The sequence below is a fragment of the Anopheles funestus genome, chromosome 2RL, assembly GCF_943734845.2.
Source record: "Anopheles funestus chromosome 2RL, idAnoFuneDA-416_04, whole genome shotgun sequence".
NCBI classification, from domain to species: Eukaryota; Metazoa; Arthropoda; class Insecta; order Diptera; family Culicidae; genus Anopheles; species Anopheles funestus.
Genome location: NC_064598.1, coordinates 62,595,050 through 62,618,068, shown reverse-complemented (window position 1 = coordinate 62,618,068; position 23,019 = coordinate 62,595,050). Strand labels below are relative to the sequence as shown.

At 40.0% G+C, this 23,019-nt stretch overlaps 1 protein-coding gene across 6 annotated transcripts; it reads right to left on the bottom strand.

Annotated features, from left to right (window-relative positions):
* Nucleotides 1–528: 528 nt before the first annotated feature.
* On the bottom strand, nt 529–22,873 carry LOC125766137 (dual oxidase maturation factor 1). Of its 6 annotated transcripts, none has more exons than XM_049431816.1 (10): nt 22,760–22,873; nt 20,698–21,442; nt 6,182–6,390; nt 4,589–4,646; nt 2,206–2,560; nt 1,926–2,137; nt 1,769–1,848; nt 1,590–1,711; nt 1,284–1,514; nt 529–1,209 (listed from the first exon to the last, which is right to left on the bottom strand). In XM_049431816.1, exons 3-10 carry the CDS (start codon nt 6,344–6,346, stop codon nt 1,167–1,169), a joined length of 1,266 nt encoding a protein of 421 aa, XP_049287773.1. In that variant the 5' UTR covers nt 6,347–6,390; nt 20,698–21,442; nt 22,760–22,873; the 3' UTR covers nt 529–1,166. The 6 variants fall into 6 exon arrangements, with proteins under 6 accessions (XP_049287773.1, XP_049287772.1, XP_049287775.1 ...); XM_049431815.1 differs by having other exon boundaries at nt 22,744–22,850; XM_049431818.1 differs by having other exon boundaries at nt 22,773–22,845.
* Nucleotides 22,874–23,019: the final 146 nt, after the last annotated feature.

Genomic DNA, 23,019 nt, shown 5'->3' with positions numbered 1-23,019 from the left:
TTTACGTAATTTTGAACATTTTCGAAGTAGCCATGTGATCTGTGGTCTACAGCTATTCAGTAGATATCTTTTTACTGCAAAATTTTAAAAAATATCGACTTTACTCTACATTAAAATATATATTGATTGTACATCGTTAGATCGTTGGAATTTGGAAAAAACTGGTGTTGTACAGGGCTATTTATTAAATATCTGTTTCACGAGAGCAGCCAACAGAAGCTCTTTTGGGTCGCCATCAATACATACCGCTAATACCACATAAGATTAGTGATCTAGCTGATCAGTCTCGTGGTGAGGGGTGGATTACCAATAAAAAATAAATAATAATATTTATGCGGTATAAAATATAGCAGACGTTAGCGGATCGTTATGCCATGAATCAAGTTTGTGGATTCCCTTGTGTTCTTCAATATTTTTAATTTTTTTGCAGTTCTAGAAGAAATTTCTATATCCGTATACTCTGCTGATATATTTGTTTCTCATCACTAGTAGTTCTATACGCAAATCAAGTACACACAAGTATACCACTTCTGTCCAAATCTGAACGTTTATTCCATTTGTCCATTTATATTCTTCGTTGTCACAGATTCTTCGTCAAGTAATAGTTTACAATCTTCCTTAAATTATTACAAACCGGTCTTACAATGCAATGATTAACATACATCAGCGCTATAAGCACTTCGTTTCGCGTTGGTACGCGTTATGGAAACTGCTACGTCACTAGCACTGGTACAGGAACAATAAATAACTTAAAACTGATCTGCTTTCATTCGGGTTCGCATCTATGTTTTGCGTTACACGTTCCATCTTATCGTTTACGATTCAATTGTGATTTAGAAAAATCATTTGTCTTAGTATTTGTCAAAGACTATGGATAAAACTTATTTATGTATTGAGCTCCCTACGAAATGGACCCGAATCCACTAGCGCCTGCATGTTTTGTAAATGTTAATGGCTATCTGGCCATGTACAGCGTTGAAAATGAAATGTGTTTATAAAAGATAATCGTTAAAATACTTGGGACTCATCGTTGCTAAATGTGGGAGTTTTGTATAAACTCTTACAAATATCACAAAAAAAGATCATCACGCACGAGACAGGGCGGCTCAAGGTGCGCGTTGTGCGATCACTATTCACACACTACATGGCGTACATATTATCTGGTTTTACCAGTTGGAAATTTCACGGGTACGTTCCAATGGAGGTTTCCTGCAAAATCAGAACCAAAAAATAAAAGTTATAAATTCAGTTCGTTTTGGTTGTACAAAGCACGAATCACTTACGGTAGCATTCGCGACAGTGCCACCTTATGGAGCGACTGGGACATGGCAGCGGCAGACGCAATACTAGATGTGGAGTCCTGCGAAATTGTACGCTGGATACCTTGCGGAGGGGTTTGTTGAGCCCGCCGGAATGGATAACGCCACGGTGATTTGGGAACATCGTGCTGGAATCCACGGTTTTCGATACCCATCTTATCGGTATGTTGATCGCGAGTTTTGGAGGACAGACGTCTACAAGAAATCATCATAAAACGATTAGTATCAAACCCCTATCGTTGGTAAGATAAAATCAGTCTATATATTTACCTCAGGATACGAGATCCAAGACCTGGTGGTTCCTCTAGTCCTTTGCTATTGCGTTTGCGATATCTAACGTCATGAGACTCTTCAAGAATTACGTGCCGATCGTACGGTGTGTCATAGTATACCTGCGATTAAGGGAAGCGGTATTAAATACGATCTTCAACAAAGTGTCGTATTCTTACCTCCAAGATGGTAGAAAATCGATGGGGCCACACAAGATCAATAATGGAAATGACTAATCCGATCGCAAAGCACAGCACGCCTGAAAATAGAGAAAACAGACATAAAAGTTCTGATGAATCGGATCCTCATGGTCGAGTTGGACCAATGTCGAATTACCTGCGATGAGTACGAGATAGAAACACCACCCCAGATGGAAATCGATTCGTGCACCTTCGATAACGATCGTCAGCGGTCGCTTCGGTAGCATGGAACTGTAACCGATGCTGGCCCCTATCAGCAGTGCACCGGTCAGGGTCATCGTATAGGCACCGTAGCGAGGTACCGCGACCAGCAGCAGATTCATCAAAAGCCACGCGGCAAACGATGCCCTAGAAAGTGAAGCAGTGCAAATTTAATGTCACGCTAAAGCGCTCACGCTACGAGCACAGCACAGTACCATAGTAGAATGCTTGCATAGTATCCTGCTGCACGGTACTGTCCACCCCAGGCGAACCCTTCCTGGCCCAGGCTGAAGTACTCTGCCACCGTCAGAATCGGATACGGCAGTCCACGCTGTAGCGCATCGCGGTACGAGTTGCCCATGTCATTCGCCTGATTCCAGCTGAAACGTTCGTTGAAATCAATGTCCGGCGGTGTCCAGTTACCGACCGGGAGCGCCGTCAGTGTGATGTTGATGTGCATCAGCCCAATGTGAGCACCGATTCGGGCGGGCAGCTTCTCCCGGGAAAATGCACGGTACGGTGCAACGATTGTCGATTGAGCTACATGCCAGCCGGAGCCAAGACGACTTACTGTCCATCGGTAGTGTTACGAAGGGGGATGTCAGCCGGTCAAGAAGTACAGCAGAAGAAGCCGAAACAAACAAACGCATAAGGAAGAGATGAGGAATTAAGATCATAGTTAGTTTAGTTTAGTGCTTTAGTGCCAAACGAAACGATGGCGGTGCTGTGACCTTCGTGTGGAAATGGCCACAACCTGTGATGGCGATTGTAAGCTGATTGTTCCGGTCCGTCGATACCAAGACGGAGGTTGGTTGTGGGGTTAAAGAAGCTAAAACTTGCTAAGCTGCTGATGAACCTTTTTTTTGTGTTCGTACATTTTTGCGGACCCAATTCAGTCACTTCCTTTGCCCGATGTAGGAGATTTTATTTGAGCTCATTAACAGCAATATATAACTTTTGAGTGCTTCTTTTGGCAAAAAGCAAGGATACACAAAAAAGAAAACTGACGACTCATTTGAGCTGTAAAGAAAAACACAAAAAAACCCTGCAAATCCCAGCTAAGCCGCATAGACCTCTAGTAACACAATCCAGCGAAAAAGCGCACATCCGGGCATAGAATAGTGCTGCTGCTGCTGCCACTGCTAGTAGAGGAAACGGTTTAAGCATGGTCAGCGAAGGTGCCTTTGTCCGTTGTGCGGTACAGTTTGCACAACTGTAGGCAGCATGGATCGCTCCAGAGGAAGTGACGCTCGTTTTATGCTCAATGCTTAACCATGGCTAGCAAAAAGATGGTCAGACCAAAACAAGATGTTCCATTGTAAAGTTCGCATAACATTTTTAGTAAAATACAACTTAATGAGCTGATTGCGCACGAGACAGCAGTCGCTTACGTTTGGTAAGCTGTACAAGCTAGCAAAGAACAATCATTTAAAAAATTAGAATTGCGTATGAATGGAAAGCATATTTTTGGCAACAAAGCTTGTTTGTAACTAATGAATAAATTATATTGCCGATTTGTTTATTTTGGTCTCTCAGGTCTCACATTTCATGATCAAAATTTTTAATTCAATATACATATTTTATCTTTGCACGCAATCCTGGGATTATAGATTTATTTACTAATTTGATGGAAATGAAAAAAAGTGGATTTGTGACTAATCAATCTTTACTGTAGAGTAAATGGAAGCATATGTTGAATTTTTGTATAATTCAGAACATCATCAAAAACTATTTATTTATATTTAATTATAACGGCATTTAGCCGTATTGTCAGCCTGTATTGAAAGGCTGAAGTGTACAATTTTCGCAAAGCATTTTTCCTTGTTCTTTGCCTTATTCCACGCATACTCGGTTGAATCACCAAAGACTAATTAATCTCAAAACTTTTATGAATGTTAAATATCATTAATATAAAAAGATTCATAAATTAATCTAAGACTAGATAGAAAGATTCGTGAATCACTTAACTAAACGTGAATCACCATAACTAAAAGTTATGCGAAAAGCTAAATTGGCAAACTATTCTCGTATTTTCTCGGTATCTACGCTCTTGAGAAACTTTCCGTGGAAAAGACCTGCTCAGTTAATTTATGAGAAAATCTGCCTATGACATTATTATTCTGCGATTCATAAATTCTTTTAAAACTTATGAATCTGGTTTTAGAAATCTCTGTTTGTAAACTTATGAAGATTTCGAAATAAATAGCCATAAGCATTTTTAGAAACAGCAATCGTTAGACATTTAACAATGTTTTAAAGAGTCGTCATTCTTCGTAACAGTCGTACAGAACAAAACAAACTCAATTCTTCAGTTTGAGTCTTAAATTCTTTAAACTTCAGAGTCTGATTCAAAATCAGAAATAATAATTATAAGGCTATGTTTACTGCTAGTTGCTATTGAAACTACATCATGTTTGAATTGCTATATTTTTTATACTTTTTTGTTGATTGTTTTTAATTGGTGATAGGTTGTTCTGATTTAAAATTTTCATTGATTTTCACTGTTATGTGCAGGATCAATCAGTGGAGTTAAATGAAATGTTTAAGGGGAAAGATACCGTAGAAAGAAATAAAGTTAGTACACCATTTTACACATACCTAATATGACTAGTCCAACAAATAGGCTTAACGTAACGGTGGTGAATGTTGTAAATTTCTGTAAAAAAATAAAAGTAAAGAATAAAATTATTATTAAAATGGCTCAAAACATAAAGCTAAACAGTTTCAACTGGTGTTTGAAACGGGTGAAGTTAATCAATACAATATTCGATTGTTACTACATATGTTACTAATTACAAACATGAGAGGCATTTTTGTAAGCTACAAATTATACACTACCTTCCCACACACACGCGTACGGCTCACGATGTATAAGGCAGGCGGTACAAATAAATCACTTAACCCGTATGTTTCTCGTTTGCAGCTTCTAATCGTGCAATAAATCAACCAAAGTGATCAATTTGGCGCAACCTTACAGTGGGCAGCCTTTAACCTGGACTCGTTTGCACCCGTTTGAAAATTCTCTCCCCGGGAATAGAATAGCCAACGCGAAAGAAACCGCGTGTATGCCTGAGTGTAAGTAAAACAGAAACAAATCCTACGAAATGATCCGTTTCTGCTTTCTATGTTAACAAATGTTTGCAAACATCAATTTATCGGCCATCAATCAATCGGCCATACGCCGAGGGTGCAAATCACTGAGCAGGAGACGAATCGCAGCATGATCGAATCGGTCGGTCAGTGCGAAACCAATCGGTAGCCGAACGGTGGGAGGTTTGATCACAACGTGCCGAAATTCACGCATTTGCTGCAACCACCGGACGAGATCGATCGGTTACCCCTCGTAATCCTCAATGAACGCAACGGTCGGTCGTGGAGTGGACAACGCAACTCCCGACGAACGGCACAACTGGGAAGGGTGGTCATAATTTCTTGACATGAATTTATACCGTGTCTCATTAAACGCATAAAATTATCTTCCCAAAATGGGCGCACTTTGGGACCACCGTGAAGTTGTGCGCTGGTGCAATGTCGCACTTTGCATTAGTTGTCGGTCACGCTGCAAGCGGGATGTGAGCGTGTGAAAGCCCCAAGTACGGTAGAGAAGATCGTGCGATGCTGTGATATGACCGTTCCGTGCAAGATATTTACATTGACTAAAACCTATTTTACAACTTCAAATGTTGGACCAGCAGATCGCAAACCGGCTTAGCTGATGGTGCGTTGGATTGCGATTTTATTTGAGTAATTGATTTGTTTTTGTTTTTTCGTTTCATTATTTCAATTTGGTAACCTAGCATTGAGCACATCTTTACGCTTACTATGCAAATTTGAATTTGAATATGTAAATGTTGTTAAACAACTACGAAATAGCAACCATTACATTGAACACATGAACAGTGAAAGTAGCTATGTGCATTGCAACATAGTTTTACAAACTATTAAGGTTATTTTATTATTTACGTTAGGCCGATCTGTTGCCTTTAATAGCGAATGGAAAAGATATCAAATAAAAAAAAATGAGCATATTTTTGCTTCAAATTAGATTCGAATCAGAGGTTTGCTATAACTTCGTATGTTTGTGTATGCTTTTTTGTTATGTATGATATTAAAAAATCGTTAACTTTATCAATTCCAAGCGATCTATAATGATTCAGATATGCTGTTTCAAATTCACCCCACACTACGTACCTGTTTCCTTACACCGGGAAATATGACCAGAAACGCCAAATAAACGGTGGCGAACAGTACACAAACTGCCACGATGGAGACATCGCCAGTGACGGGGGTCCGGTTCGAGAATGAGTAAAGCGTTGGCGCTCCGTCATCGCGGAACGCGTCAAACCAACCCTTCATTGTTCAAAAAGGTCCTATTTTGAATGTCGTGTCGGTGGAGAAACCTGTGGAACGAGAAGATGACAAGAGAGAACGTTTATTAAAAATCTACATAAGCACGAACGAAGCATTCAACAAACAAAGCAAAAACACCGCCACAATTGTAACAGCCGTCGGGGTGGCGTGTTAGATAACGGAGCCAGTGTTAACATATTATGACACCAGCCGTGAAACAATAACCCGGAAGAACTACTCAACCGGTGGCTCTAACGCTTCACACCTGGAATAAAAAAAAACCGGCAGCAAAAAAAAGGCATGTGACCAACTTGGGTTGGCACGGTGAGGACAGTTAAACGGAGACGAATATAATTGGTCGTTTGGAATAAAGTGGCTGCCAAGTCGTTTTTTTGTTGGTTTTGTTTTCCCTACCTCAACAGAAGATGCAAATGTAACCCCTTGGGCAAAGTGATCGAAAAAATTGCCCAACGCATTGCGTTATGTGACAACAGTAGTACTATTTAAACCAAGTACCAAGAGAAACGATAATATATTATTGCGTGAAACTAGTATAACTTTACGCCATTCACGACAGTTGGTCTAGTGATACAGTGCATAACATTTATTTGCGAAAAATTGATTGTTAAGGAGAAATAGAAACAGAAATAGAAAGTTACGATTCCTCTCTTTAGTTGGGAAAATTAAAGAAATAATTTTCTATGTTTTGTGGAAAAACGAATCAAATCTGCTCATATTTGTTGTATGTCTAATCAGCTTAGTTCCACTGTAGAATCGAATTATTTGAATGTAGAAGATATATTCATAGAGATATACTTTACTGTAATTGAAAAAAAAATCTTGGATTTTACATTGTATAATTGTAATTTGTCATATTTGATATAACATTGTAGTTTTGCTATAAATTGTTACTTCTTGGACCTCAAAATTTGAGAAGCATTTTGAATAGCTATTTTTCGCATTTGCGCCAGTTTCTAGGATGTCTTTACATCCTTTGTACAACAAACGATAGATTCACAATTACTTACTTAAATTAAGGAAAACTATAGTCAATATAAATCATTTTATTACTAGCCTTTCATACATTTTTTCATTAGTACATGGTAAATAGTAGTTAAATAATAATAATAAATAATTACCACAACATAACTATTTAAACACTATCAAAACTTATATTTTTCGTGACATAAAATCATTTTTAAAAACATTATTCAAAATATAGCTGAAATGTAATGTGTTTGAAAATTTGAAAACAAAAAAAAATATTTGGAACAAGATCTCCCACACTTCCTAAAAAAATACATATGTATATCGTATAATAATGTAACACACTGTAAAATTTGAATATTGTAACTATTTGTTTGTTTCACGGTAGTATTTTTTATTTCTTTCCAGTTGTAAAGATACCGAGGAGGTATACAATTTCTTATACAGAAGTAGCATTACCGTAAATGGTAACACCAACGAAATCATGATAATTGAGAAGCAGCATGAAGCAATGCGCCGAAATGCTAGTCATTTATTAGATGTTCACTTATCTCATCTAACGTCTCTCAACACTAACGCGCTTAAGCCAAGTTGTGCGCCTCTGTGAAGAGTGATTCCCGACTATCATTATTCATTTTTACATTCTGATGTGGTAAAGCGGTAACCGCCCACGGTCCAAAACTTTAAGGCATGAAGCACTTGTCTATATGCCCGTGATATGTTCAAGTGTAAGAAACGATCATTAGGGACCATAAATATAGTACACAAGCGTGTAAAAAGATGTTCACATTATGCTGTGGAGAGGATCTTGGGTTTCATTGTGTTAAAACTGAAATTTTTATTTATTTTATATGTTTATAATTTCAATACAATCCCCCAAAAAATGTTAATTTTTTTTAGTTATTATTTATCAATTCTTCCTAACTACAATTAGTGGGTTAAGTATCTCCCACGAATCTACCACCATAATGGTACTACCATGAATGCTTTGAACCGCAAAATTTAAAACGAAGGGTATTTGCATTCGAAAATGCACCTAACCATCCGGTTGTGGCCAAATTCCGGCTAGTTCGTGTACACAATTGAATACGTTACAATTGCACACCGTCCCGTGAGTGTGTGTGTGTATGTGCACAATGTTTGTGACGCATATGTTGCCGGTGGGTTAATTTGAAGGTGTGTAGGTTGCAAAACTATTCCGTAACCGAAAAGCGGCACTGGTTTCCTACCGAGCAGTGCTGGATGCTGTTTCTGTGCTGTTGTTAGGTGCATATATGTGTCCATGTTGCGTTACGACAGATGCATTCTCGAACTAAGGGAAGGCTGCTAACTGCAATTGCAGTATCTTTATGAGGTTTAGGTTTAGGTGAGTGAGCATACTTATGAGCATTACAACAACAAAAACTGCAAAGACTGATTGTGTTTAGTTACGCTAAAAACCGGTAGCTTTGTTGAACAAGAATCGCTTGTTACGATATGGTCATCCAATGGTAGTAAAATGATTAGTTGCCATAACTTCTGCTCTGCTCTCTCTTGCTCTGGGAATTTTTGCAATTATTGCAATATCTGTACAACATATTATAAATTTGTACCTTTTTCTTTTTATTTCCCTTTTTGCTTCATATATATTTCTATCATTCACCAAAAAAAATGGATGATTGATGCATTGCACCATGTTTAATAACTTAATGAAATGTATAACAGCAAATAATGCGTTATAACTTATTACACCGCTTATGATTGTGCAAGAAGTTCCAAACGGTCGCATTATTATTTCAATCATGTAATTTAGGTTCTCCTTCGGCAGGCGCACAAAAGAGGTGCATCTCCATATGTCATGGTTCTGCACTTTTGTTTCACTGATCGTTGGCGCCTGCAACGTTGTTACGCTTACTGATTGATAGTTTGTTTGCTGCCCGGCGTGTGAATGACGACCTACGAACATGCCACTGTCTAGTTAATTAGTTAATTCACTCAAATGGAAATCGTTTAATATTTCTGACACCTTCAATATCCCTGTGCGTTCCAGTTGAGCATCTCGATTGTATTTGGTTAGATCCGTGGACTGATTCGGAGTGAGAAAAGAGGCCAAGTTACATAATCTTGTAAAATAATAACTATCATGTGCTACCATGATATTAATCATGACATGTATTTTAGCTCTCATGGAGAGGAAAGAAAACGCCGGACGTACATAAATTTTCCAACCCAATTCATTGCATGATGTTGAACTTTCGAGTAAAGGTTACGTTTCAATGGTTGAGTCAAAGGTACGACTCTACCCTTTATTTCCCCACAAGTATCATTGGAAGTAGCTCAAGCTCGATCACCGACGATCACTCATGATGAAGCATTAGTCGTCAGGTGGAAAATGAGCGTCCAGTTACGAATCAATCGTCAGCATATTCCGTACAATTTGCAGACATTTAGTTCCTTTTGTGAGTTTGTGGTAACAAAGCGATCTACAGCAACCATGTGTATTTGCCGGACAATGTTAAACCCGCATTTGTTGCGTGAACATTGCTTGCAAGTGCAATTGAGTGGCAAAAGCCAGATTAGTTCTTCTTCCTTCCATATAGAAAATGTTTTGTAACTTATTTCACCAAAATGGCAAGTGCGAAACTGTTCTTAACAGGTGGATGTGAGTCTATCGTGAGGCTGAACGATTGCTCACGATCGAAAGCAAATGGAGTCGGTGACTAACCATGCTAACACATGGGGCATTTCTTTGCGTTGTAAATTAAACAAGAAGTTGTTGAAACGAATCGTTATTATAATAATCAGTGGACTTTTGCACAATTTTGGGATCATTAGTTTGGCAATAAAGACCCACTATTTAAAGATGAGCGCGTCTTGTCTAATGATTTTTTATTTGTAGTGCAGCAGAACAGAAATTGTACAGACTAGGCGTGATACAGAGTCGAGGTCTAATGATTATTCTATTAGATAGATCCTTAAAATGAATCATGGACATATCCTATGATGTGGAAAACTTATCAAGAAGTCGCACCATTCCTTGTACTTAAAAGTTATTTAAATATTAGTTAAATAGTTTATATTTAACAAATAATTAAAAACAATGCATTTTTATCACAATCGAAGATCGCATGCTATTTTGCGTTTTAGGTTGAGATGCTGTGCTTTAATTGTTAAGGATTATTTGATGTTTATTGCATAAAAAAGGTTTATAATAATATTTTAAAAATTTCATTCTTATTTACTAAATGCAAAAACGTACTTAAGAAGTGTAATATGAAACATAAATGGACTTATTGATCCTGAATAGATGATTTTGAATAAAAAAGGTATTTTCTTGAGAGTTGTTATACACTATCATAACAGAAATGAGAATTATGCTGAGTCAACGGCCCTTCACGTAGATACGTGATCTATCGCTTGTATTCTCTTTGCAATGAATCCGTTTCCTTCATATGTTGCCTGCTCAATGAGATGCCAGTTTCAAATATTGCGGATGATGGAAGCATAAAGTTTGAAAACATTATCAAGGTTATTCGCAACTTATCGGCAGTAGAACGAAGGCTACACGTTGGATGGATTGATGAAGTATTCTTGATTACTATTTTTTGCCTGTTCGGTATGGTAATAAGTTAAGCTTATAACAATACAAAATACAATAACAATACGAAATCGTCTGACAGGATGTTGGACGGATGATTGAGATGTTGTTGGTGTTTTTGTGGTTACGGTAAAGTTCATCGAATTCACAAGATGTTTCTAGAGGATAAGCTTCATTTGTTTGAAGTACTGTTGTGTATTTATTTGTAATTGACCAGCATAGTAAAGCTGCGTATAAAAGTAACCTCGCTGTCATTGAACTTTGCGCGATATGGTTTTGTTTTATCGTTTGCTGATCCAGTATCGTGTACATGATGCTTTCAGTCCGCTATAATCATGTCCCTGATGTGTATGCGTCACCATTGCGTTGTCCGGATTTATGAATATTTACACGTGCGTCTCGAGGTGATATCGGGTCATTCTGTGAAGTTGCGTTTGCGTACGACGAAAACAACTCACCGTCATGTGTCACACACTGTACCGCCATCGGCGGGTTTTGCCACTTCAGCGATGCGATGGTGTCCGGTTTTTTTGCCACTCGCTTAACGATCGGTTCCTTTTACGGACGCAAAGGACACAAATTGCATCCGCGGTAGGTTTTGTTTGGTTATTTTTTTTTCTACTTCTTGCACCGGCGATGATCGGTGGGGAAGATTGGTAAAGAAAAATGTGACTACCGGCGCCGTTGACATTCGTCGAGGATAACCACATACCGGTGGTTGAATGTTGAGGTGATAGCAGGAAATAACGCACCGAGCTGTTGTGACACATCTGACCAATACAAGCAGAACGTACCCATGCGAACTGTGCATATGTTTTGGGGTTATTCGCCATCTCATTTGCAAACCTGCAGTGTGTCAAGCGTTGCAAGCTGTTAAAGGTTATAACACAGTGTTTTTATACTATTGCTTGTATTCTCAAGAAATGTTGATTGATTTCTAATTTCTTGCAAATGTATTAAGCAGAATAGTGAAAAATTATACATCGAAAGCGGGACTTGCTTGTTAGATGATGATGGGTAGTATCGAGCGAAAATAGTTACAAACAGCATAAAACAAAGTGTCAAACGAGCTGTGATACCATTTGTTTCAACTTCAAACCTTGAACTCCAACCAGCAACCTTCGACTGGGCCACGATCGTCACCCATATTATCAATGCACAGTACAAGCAAACAAATACACGTGTACGTGTTCCAGCTGCAGAGCTGGCTGGGTTGCAGCATTACGGTAGCTGCCACTAAACGACAGCAATCAGCGAAGGACAGTCACGTAATATTAAATCACAAATCGATTCGACACGATGATACTGCTGAACGCTGCCAGTTAGCTTGAACCAGAGTACTTAGCGGTGTACGGCACAATACAGGTTCATAATTATCCCTAGCTGGTGATCGCCGGACGGAAAAGCTCTCCGAAGGGCGAGGGACTTAAAACACTAAGTGCACAGGCCGGGTACCACATGTGGTTCTATTCCAATTGCTTCCTATATCATCGAGCGAGGCAAGTGTGTTAGTAGTGTAGGACGGTTACCATTGCCACTGAACCTAATGCCCGGTACTAAGCAAGGCGAAGAATAAGGTTTTTAATTGACATTTCCCTTTCCAGCAGTGGCAGATGCACTACTCCTCCATATGCACACTGTCCCTAGGATGACTGGTGCGGTGCATCACACATTTTGTCGTAAGATTAAATAGTTGCGTTCTATGTGCTCGTTCACGCTCGATGCACCAGCACTTGCTAATTATTTCCTTTATTTGCCGGTGGGACGGATGATGGATTTAAGATTGAGGGTGTATGTGAGTTATGAGACGATAAGCATACTCATTTACTAGCGGTATGTTAGAGTAAAGATTGTAAACACTAAAAACTAGCTTTGAATTATCTTAGCAACGATTTTTCTCTACCTTCTCTAGTTTCAAAGTAATCAACGTATGAACACCTTTAATGCAGCTTGTCTAAACTCTTGCAAAAATTAAGCAAAAACTATGTTATTTGTATAAATTTTAAAATTAACTTTTAATTTGCTATTTAAAAAAGCTATAAATCATATAATTAGTACATAAAAACCATGGCTCAGTGGCGTATTTTTACGCTCCGACATGCTCGGACTATCTAGAACTTAATTTTACAATACGCCTCGCAGCGACAACTACTTCACATCGATCGTGTTCTTCTTATGTGTATGTAGCGGTACGTTGCGAGAGAACGTGCTGGTCATATTTCCGCATACGCAGTAACCATCGACAGCAAATCACTTTACCGATCGAGAGCCCTAACAAAAATTGTACAACGAAAAAAAAACACAACGTTCCTCTTAACGGGCGACGGGCAAACGGACGGACATACACATTTAACCTTCAAACCAGTGTTGGGGCGCAGCTCGTATTGCGGTTCTCTAGCGCCGACAGCTCACTGGACGTTGGATGTTTCATGGGAATGATAATGATTTATGATGCGGATTGGGTCGAACGACGCAACGGAATTCGAGCAGCAGTTGTAAATATTAATTCCGGTGTATCTACGGCATTAGAGGGCTATGGGCGATCGTGTCAACAACTCTCCTTAAACTTAAGTATACAATATTCATCCAATAATTGCCTGGTTCTACTGTATATGCCTTCCGCTCGCCGTTAGAGTTTTGTATCGAGAAACGAGATTTTCCTACAGGGAGGAAAATACACCCCCTTCAAAGCGTATGTCCTTCGGCACGAATCAGAACAGTCAATCCGACCGTGGGGTGAAATGTCAGATCGTAACGACAATCTTTACAGTCGCGACGTTCCCTCAATCAAACGTGGACACGCTGATTTCACAATGCACGGTGTTCCCGGGCTACCATCAGAGCTCTGGCGCATATTTCTCAATGGGAAGTGTATAAATTATTTGGTTAGCAAATTGGTGAATGTTCGCCCGTTCGATCGTAATGTGCACACGTATCCATTTCTTGGTGGTGCCGCTACCATTCCGGTGGCATTGTTGAAGTAACAGAGCTTAGAGCTTAAATACCTACCCCACGACAATCGGTGAGCTTTGATTGTGAGTTGCAAAAGATTAAATGGAACATGGCGAAAATATATGTTGCCATCGTGCAATAATACAACCGAACTCCTCTGAGGGAAGTGCAAAAGGGAAAGAGTTTAATTTACGGTTTTGTTATGCGAGGCGACATGCACAGCGCAAGACGAAACGGAAACCGGTGGCACTGTCATTTATGAGTTATGAATCAATTCCGGCCAACGGTAGATGGCGTAAAGTATGAAACCTGTTGGCATCGGTATTGGCACTGTAGTTTATGCAATGTTTATATTCTTCACTAGTTAATAAACAAAGTCTTATTTCGTTTGTAAAAGAAAATAATTAGTTAAATTGTACAATCTTTATCAGAAATTATAAACTCTTTCGTTTGCGAAAACACACAAATTTGCGGTTAAAAAATTACGAAAGTTTATGAAATATTTGAGCTTATCATCGTTTTGTTGTTCAGGAGTTCGATAATCAAGAATTACTCCAAATAAAATTTAAAAGTAAACAGAATATTATTATTTTCTCACGATAACACTCCCAATTTAATATTAGTAATAGTTCTTTAAAAATTCCAGCAAATGTCATTCATGTTAACCTTTAGTATGGTAGTATCTTACTTTAAGATCATGCTAGCCAGATCATGCTAGCTATGCGGATGATCCGGACTTGTACTGGAAATCTCTGAGTAATGTTTAAGATTAAAACATCAAACGACTTAAAGATGTCTTATAACCATATAAAAAACACTGATTCTCGGCCCATGACTTAATAATAGACGATGGTTAGTAACCAACTCTACCCAATTTTCTAATTTCATGTTATCTTTGTGACATTCACTGAGCAACAGTATTCTGCAAGTATTCTACTGCAGAAGTGAGGTTACATGTTTTGTACTGACACCACGTATTTTGCTATGTTTAAGTGGAAATCTCAATTTGCCATTCCTTCGATTAGTTGTCTTTTCGGAGCAAATTGGCTGACAGCTGATAATTTCATTTGCTATAGCTACGTCTCTATCGTGATGCTTTGCCACCAGCTAATGGAGAAAGATTGACGCTAGAAACTGTTTCAACAAACGTCGTGAAACAAAATCATTACACCGATTGGGTCGTTTCTTGCGTTTGTGTTCTTGAAGCTCCAAAGCCATTCCAAAGATAGCATCACACGAAGTTTGTTTTCTAGTTCTTCTTGAACGTATGGTATTTCGACTTTAGTTGGCAATCGCCACGTCCCAATAGCAGAAGGTTCAATAATTTGACTCACCCATCTCCACCGGCCATTTATCGTTTTGCGATGATATATCGTGCTTTCGAGCGGTTTAGAGCACCCCGTGGACTGATCGCTTCAAATTAGGGTCCCATTTGTTCGGTTGCGTACGATCGGAGGCAAAACAAACAAAAGTAATTAATTATCGATTCATTTTTCTGGCCCTGCGGCTGCGTTCCTCGTCTGCCGATGCAATCGGGCACCCGTTCGGACTAGATTTGGTCGCGAAATGTATGATGTAAGCCATCTTTGGACCGACAAATCGATGGCGCCACTTTGGGTCCCGAGCATTTGCGTTTCGAGCGATAGCTTAAACCTGCAGTTACACAATGCGTTCGAATTGGAGAGCACGGGGTCTGGTTGCACTAAACTTCACCTCGGGGAGAAAAAAGTCGAGCGATGCTCACTAGCTTTTTATCTTTCCCCAGTGCCGCGAACTTTCCCCGCGCTCTCGGTTGGGACGGTTTGAAAGAACCTCTCCTTAGCGGTGGCCCGAAACGTAACCCATCGTCACTAGCGCACCACGAGACGATCTTCGAAACGCATCGAGTTGGGCTGCATTCACACTGTCGCAATCCATCGGTCGTGACCAATCATCCTTATTTTTCGTACCGATCGTGACAGCGATTTAATTTATGTGCCCGTTTGCCCGGTTAATACTTTTTTCTTCTTCTCACTTCTGACGAAAATGATTCGCGTCCCGGAACGTGCACCACCAAACACTGTCGTTTAATTTGCTCGACAACTCGGCTACGTTTCTTTCTCTTCTGCTATTTCTCGGCTGACACCAATGTCGTACGGTATCTTGGGTGACTGATTTTACGGTAATGTTCCACCGAGACAACCGTCCCTTTCGATGGCGATAAATAAAGTTGCAATCGGTGACAAAGTATTACTCCCTAATGAGGGATCAACTTTTAATGGAGCAACCGCTACCGTTACGCGCACAATCGAAGAAACGATCGATCGAGGAATGGTTGATAGTGAAATTTGTTTAAGTGAAATCGGGGGAAACCATTACGACAACATGATCCGTTAACGTTTAACAACAATTAACACAACGTGGAATTTTTGACCAAACAAGAAAACAACTTGAAAAAATCAAATTTGGGGTAATATATTAATGACAAATATTTATGTGTTACCATAAAAAATGATGAAAAAATGCTACAAACACACATACCATTAACTACATGCACAACAGAAGAAGTGATTACAAAACAACTGCTGAACAACTTGTTAATGGAGTGGTAAAGTATGACAAATTTACGATACGAAATTAATGAACCATGTAGTGAGAAATGTAAAAGCGCAATAAAATACACAAATTTAGCCTTTTTTCCCATTCTGTTGTACAATTATTGGGATTTTCAGGGTTTTCTCTGAAAAAATTAGGAAACAATTTTGTCCACTATAAATAAAGCAATTTAAACAGAATTAAAGTAACGATGCATAAAAGAGGTGTCAACAACTGGAACAACATTAAACCGGTACAATAAAATGCTTAATTTGGTACCAATATCTGTACGTGGAAGCCACCGTAAAACCTTGCAGGGTGTATTGCTCCTTAATGTTGCCATTTTCCTCACGTGGCATTTTGTTTATTCTCCATGTGTGAACCGCGTGTGTAAAAGACACCGTACATTATGCGTTTACAGGTATGAGTGTTTGAGAATCCACCCCCCAACCGTTTCGGCAAGCTAAATTGATTCAACAGATTCCGATCATGCTATGGTTTGGTAAATTTGGCAAGTTAACCTTCACGTTCGGATGCAGTTGAACGTACTTCACGCGTCGAGCAGGAAACAGTTATACCACGCTCCTAGTTCATAGCGGATTTTTGCACTTGTAGGTGTAATGAACTCGTGACATTACCTTTGATGCTATCCCCAGATATTTGTGTTCACTGTTACTTACAGAAAGAAGTTAAAATTTATCGTATTGTACTTCAGTACTAATTAAATATTTGAAACAGTAAAACAAAAACTTCAAATCATGATCTTTAATTGGACAATATCTGAACAAAAAAAAAAATACCACACCAATACATCTGGCAATGGTATCATGGTTAATGCGAGATTAGTTTTATGTCAATTTAAAGAAGCATTAATCTCGCGTCTGCACCTCACAATGCCGCCGTTTGGATGCGGCGGAACGAATGCCTAGAGGCGTGTAGAAGCATTTGTTAGCCGCGAGGGGAACCCCGATTTGATTGGTGTTTAAAGACATGAATCTGCATAAATATGTATTCATGACACTGGCCACCACTTGGATCGGAAAAAAACACATCGGATCCGGAGGCCCCGAGGGACCGGTACTTATGAAGGAACGGACCCGTAGATGCTTTCCGTGGATCATGTTTTATTGATGAGCCCGTTCGGAAACTGCTCCAAAGTGTGCCGAGAACGGCATGGCGAGAAGTCATCATCTAACCATTTCGGTTGCACATTACAGTGATTTTGTCTTCTTTTATACGTTTCATCATGCACATCATGGTGCGGTTGTTGTAAATCGCGCTCGTTTATGTTTCTGCTTGTCCCTTAGAACTTCGAGGATGAGCCTACGTGAGGATGCGAAACGATGCGATTTTGTGCGGCTGTAGCTAAGCAAAAGGCAGCACACATTTCAATAAACATACCAGCTCCTAAGGTCATTTGGTTGGAGGTGGTAGAAGCCTTCGGTCAAGATGATATTATTGAGATACGGCCGTTCCATAGGTAACGATCTTTTTTTATTGTACTCGAGGTTCAAATAAATCTTGCCCATCGGTCTTGGATTATCTTGATTCTTTTCAAAATTCATACCTTCTAAGAAGATTGAGGATAATAATACCATAAAATTTGATTTGGCAAGTCGTGAATGCGGACGTGGTAAAATTATACACACAAAACATATGATGAATTACGCTAAGATGTATGTTTTTCACACTTTAATGTTAGATCATAAATTCAAAACGAGAAAAAATATGCAATATTTTAACAGCAAGAACGCAACAAGAAGCCAACAACACTCGCGACATCCACCAATTTCTGCAAAGCCTTTGTTCGCGAAAAATGGTGCTAATGTGCAGTCAGAGCCATTGAATCTATGCCGGGGTCTTTTGAGCAGAAGATTCCCATCATTTACCATCAGGCCTAAAACGCTACTCAGCCAGAAGTAACTGCTGTGATGGGCTACGAAACCGTCGATGATTTGTGGTTGCGCGCAAAAGAAGACCACCATCCGGCTTTGCCGGTGAAGTTCTTGTCGTCTATTGTTAAACACGTCGTTGTACACAGCACTACGCGTGTGCTTGGAAGATGCAAACAAACAAACAGCAACAGCACACGCAAAACATTCAACCATCTCGATTGTTAAGTGTTGAAAATCAACCGTGGGCAAAACAAATCGCGCATGGAGCGTAAAACCATCTACCATCTGCTTGGGCTCCGAATGTCCAACTGGGCAAACGGTAGTGGAAATGTTGAAAAAAAAACTCCTCTTCCTAATTGAGCCCACTGTTTGTGACGTGAGGGAACCGAGAGACGGCAGGAAAAATTCAATTAAAATCACCCCAACAATCCTAGCATAGACCCAGGTCGATAGACATACGCGGGACCAGAAGTCAGAAGCCACTCTGTCCACCTAGGTTGATTACCATTTTCCAGCAACTCCTGGTCACTGCAACCGGCGTGGTGCTTATTAAGCTTCCACTAGACGTCTCATTTGAAAGTTTAATGAAACACTCCAACGTGGACAATCTTCGCTTCGGTCGTACGTCCGATGGCTTAGCCCTGGGCCGTACTAAGGGAAGCGAACGAACAAAAGCCTCCCCCCGCGGTTGAAGTTGGAGCTCAGGGTCAGAAAAATTAATCATGAACTTAGGGTAACACGGCTACTGTGAGCATGGTTACTTTAGTTGTAGCTATTGGCATTACGACGATTTGATCCGGAAAGGATTCGAAGTGTGCCACAGAACACAGTGATGATAGATTAGGCGAGGTATTAAAGATTATAGCGCGCAACAATTGTCTCGCCATGTTCCGTTCTATACAAATCGTTAGTAAATTCTAAGAGATTCAGTTCAAGGGTTTACTTGCTACGAACCAAGGAGTATGGTCAATTCCTTTCTTAGTTATCGAACAATATCGTTAAGTCAAAGAACTCTTTTTTTCTGACCTGGATGCGTAAGTGAATTAATTTTAAAATATGAAAAAGTAATGAGTAATTCTGTTTGGTAGTTACTAAATACACTGAATTTGCTGGATATGCAAATTCGAGCTCAATTCAGTTTTTTGTGTGCTGCTGAACACTATAGGACTGGAAGCAATTGTTTTTGTTGTTGAAATTTGAAACAATTATTAAAAAAAAACTTTTGTTAAACGGCGCAATAGCACTCACGGTGAAAAAATAATGGGAAAGAAATTTGAACACAACATTAACATGCACTGAATATTAATTCCACCTCCATGATGTGTTCCCATCCACATTTACACTTTATCTGTGAAATGATGATGGATGTGTTGTTTCCGTGCCTGCCATATACCCGCATCCGAGTGTGTTGTATCTCACTGCACGAAAGTTTCTTAACGCCTCTACGTGCGATTTAGTACCGCCACCTTCGAGTTGCTGGCATTGCAAACGCCGCGTGAGCTACCGGTCGGGCAGGAAGCTTTGCAAAGCGGCGCAACCTTTAGCTGATGTAAATGTGGCGTGAACGATTCTGCTTTACACATCTTGCTCCCTAGTAATTCCTCCCCACGGCGTGTGAGTGTGGTGAAACAGTGATGTACAGTAGCGATGAAGAAAAGAATGCTTTAAAGCTTTGCTAATCCAAGGGCTACTAAACGAGGAAGCGTTCAATTGGCGTTATTCCAATCTAGCCCAAACTGGTAGTGTGGATCATAAATCATTCTATTATTTTTTTTTTTTCAATACAAGTGATCATCATTTTGTTCCTAGTGATCATCATCACTCCTAGCACAAGTGATCATCATTTTGTTCCTGTAGGCAGATTAACACGCATAGTAAAACGATTAAATTATTTGTACTGCTGCACTATACGATCACAGCACCATTTTGTACGGTTCATGGTACATGAGCAACTCGAACAGATGTAGTGAGTAACAAACATGTAGGACAGCTTCGGACAAGCTGTAAAGAAAACACTCGTAAAGCATTGAGGTTACGTCAACCCACGCGCAGTCGGCGCCGCCATTGCCGAATCTTTTGTACCGACGCGGTATTTCTGCGTTTGAAGTTCATTTATTGCTCGTTAGATAAAAAGAGCCCTCGATCGCATAATTAATATCACCTTCTCACCCTTAAACCGGCGCCGACTGCACGGGAGGATAATATCTGGAAAAATAATCGCGTGCATCACCATTCTCTCGATTGGCGCCTTGCACGTGCTGCTTACCAGCACAAAACAGCAACACTCGAACACTCGAAGAAGCAACGCTACACAATGGCGACCCTAGAGCGCTGTGCTTATGGCGTACAAACAAAAGCGAACATTTACTCACCACACGCTGTAGCTGAGATGAATTGACGGTGTTGCTTTGCAGCCGGTTAAACGTTGCGTCTTGGGAACTTGAGCGAAGTTGCCTGCAGTCGTCAGACTCGTCGCTGTGGCTGTCGTCTTCAAACGGTGAGATTATTCAATCATCAAACAACCGTGTCGTTCACTCGGTGGCTCGTTCCGTTTTGTAAACCGATCGGGAACGATGTACACTTTTGCGATAATTGACCGTTTGCCCGCTGGCACAGACCGTGCCAAATGATAAGTTGGGTGAGATTTTCTGTCACAAAATCGGTTACCTCACGGGCACCAAGAGGACTCTTCTGTCTACTTCCAAAGAGCCGTGCCGTGCTGAGGTTGTTTTGTGACGGACGAAACGCAAAAGAAAATCTCCAGGATGTGTATGTGTGTTCCCCTACGACGGAGATGCGGTGATACTGGTTACGGTTGAAAAGTGATACCGACTTACACAAAAAAAACCGCGCACATTCATACAAACTACCACTACACGGTGCAGGCTACAGCTACCTTTCGGGAAGATACACACAAGGTACAGCGACGACACACGACACTCACAAATCAACCTCCTGAAATCCGTTTACAGTGCTGGAATCACGTTTACATAATCAACACACTTGTGCTCGTGTTTAGAGACGTGCTTTCTCTGCTGGTTCACTATCTGTTTAATTTATGTCTCACTTTACCGTACACCCGTTCACTGGTGCTGTGTTGCACTTTTATTTTGGCTACTAAAAAACAAAAAAAAACGGAGTAAAAATAAGCTTAAGTAATACAAATTTTCACTTGTCTCCGTGCTGGATGCTGGCATGAGAAGGTAACACATTAAAACGCACGATCGCAAATTATTTTACTAAACACCTGTTGCGGTCTCAGATCAGACATAGGGAGAGAAGGAGAGAGAGAGGCACATAAAGAGAGCAATAACTTTAATCAGAGTTAGTCGTGAAGTGACTCTTGCTAACGCTTAATTTTATCCCTAATTATGTACATAACTTTGAAAGATGGTGGATCATCATCTAAATGCGAACTAATGTTTAAATGTGAAGGAGTAATATAACTTCACTGTGCAAAACTGAATTAATATTGTTACACGAACATACAACAATACACGATCAGTATGCAAACTTCATTCACGTAATATATTCCAACAGCCGTAGCATCATCTTTGACACATAGCTCCCTACCGAAATGGTTTCCCATATCTTTTGCATTTTCACTTTCTATGATCACGTTTTCGATTTCATCCCCACAACAACGCGTCACTGCATGATATTCATTTCCTTCTCAGCTATGCTTTTTTCACTTTCTTCGTCTCAACTCCCCAAGCAGAATGGTGGTAGAAAGATAAAAAGCAACCTCATCCGCCACAGAGTTATCACACTGGTTTGCCTTTTAGTTGTTTTGCTAACGGAAAACGGAGAAAGGAAACAGCCAGAAAATCGAAATCAGACAAATTGCGCGCCCGAACTGGCCGTGTTGAGTAATATATAACGGGTTTGCCGATCCACGGTTGTGTTAAAGTTGGCTTTGCATGATTGGCACGCAATGTTACATCGTTTGGTGAAATTATTTAATCGCCAGCGAATCTATGAGCGGTCTGGTAAGCAGGAAAGTGATCACCGGAAAACCGGATAAAGGAAAGTGAACGTACGGATGATAAAAACCGCACAAGCGGGACCGTGTTACAGTGGCCGCGTTGCATCGAGGAAGGAATATTGGTCCGGAAGAGTGCACCAGACCGGAAATAAGTGTGTCAGTGGAATGGTATCCAGTGGGTAGGAAAGTATGATAGATTGTGATTCAAAAAGTTAAATGTTTACGCAACGTTTATCCAATAGATAGATCAACACTACAGCATTCAACACTTTTGTTATCAATCAGTAAAACAAAAAATAATCATAGTTTATCGTGTCAAATCGTATTTACACAATTTACAAAACGTATCCGAACTTTCGTTTTTCACTGCTATTGCCATATGATCATGAACAAAACTTGCTATCAAAACACAATGCAAAAAAAATTAACAAACCTAAACTCCAACTAACCCAAACTACACACCGATTGCTTCCGACGCAAGCGAATGTTCTGTTTAAACTGAAATATGCTCCATCTCGAACGAAATGTTTTGTGCGGAATATTACTTCACGCTCAGAGCGGCCCGATCCACCACCAGCAATAACAACCGACACGAAACCACACAACTACAACCGCCATCCGACTGCTCTACGCTCGTCGTCCGTAGCATTGGTTGCGATTACGGTGGAGACCGTCAACGTAACCGATGGTGGTAACGGCAATCCCCGGT

What these genes read in the sequence shown, in the direction of transcription:
- LOC125766137 (XM_049431816.1), bottom strand. Translation starts at nt 6,346, where the DNA reads ATGAAGGGTTGGTTTGACGCGTTCCGCGATGACGGAGCGCCAACGCTT. An exon ending in TTCCCGGTGTAAGGAAACAG is followed by an intron (nt 4,647 to 6,181) that starts GTACGTAGTGTG and finishes ATTTTTTTACAG; the next exon opens with AAATTTACAACATTCACCAC. An exon ending in TATGCAAGCATTCTACTATG is followed by an intron (nt 2,138 to 2,205) that starts GTACTGTGCTGT and finishes TTCACTTTCTAG; the next exon opens with GGCATCGTTTGCCGCGTGGC.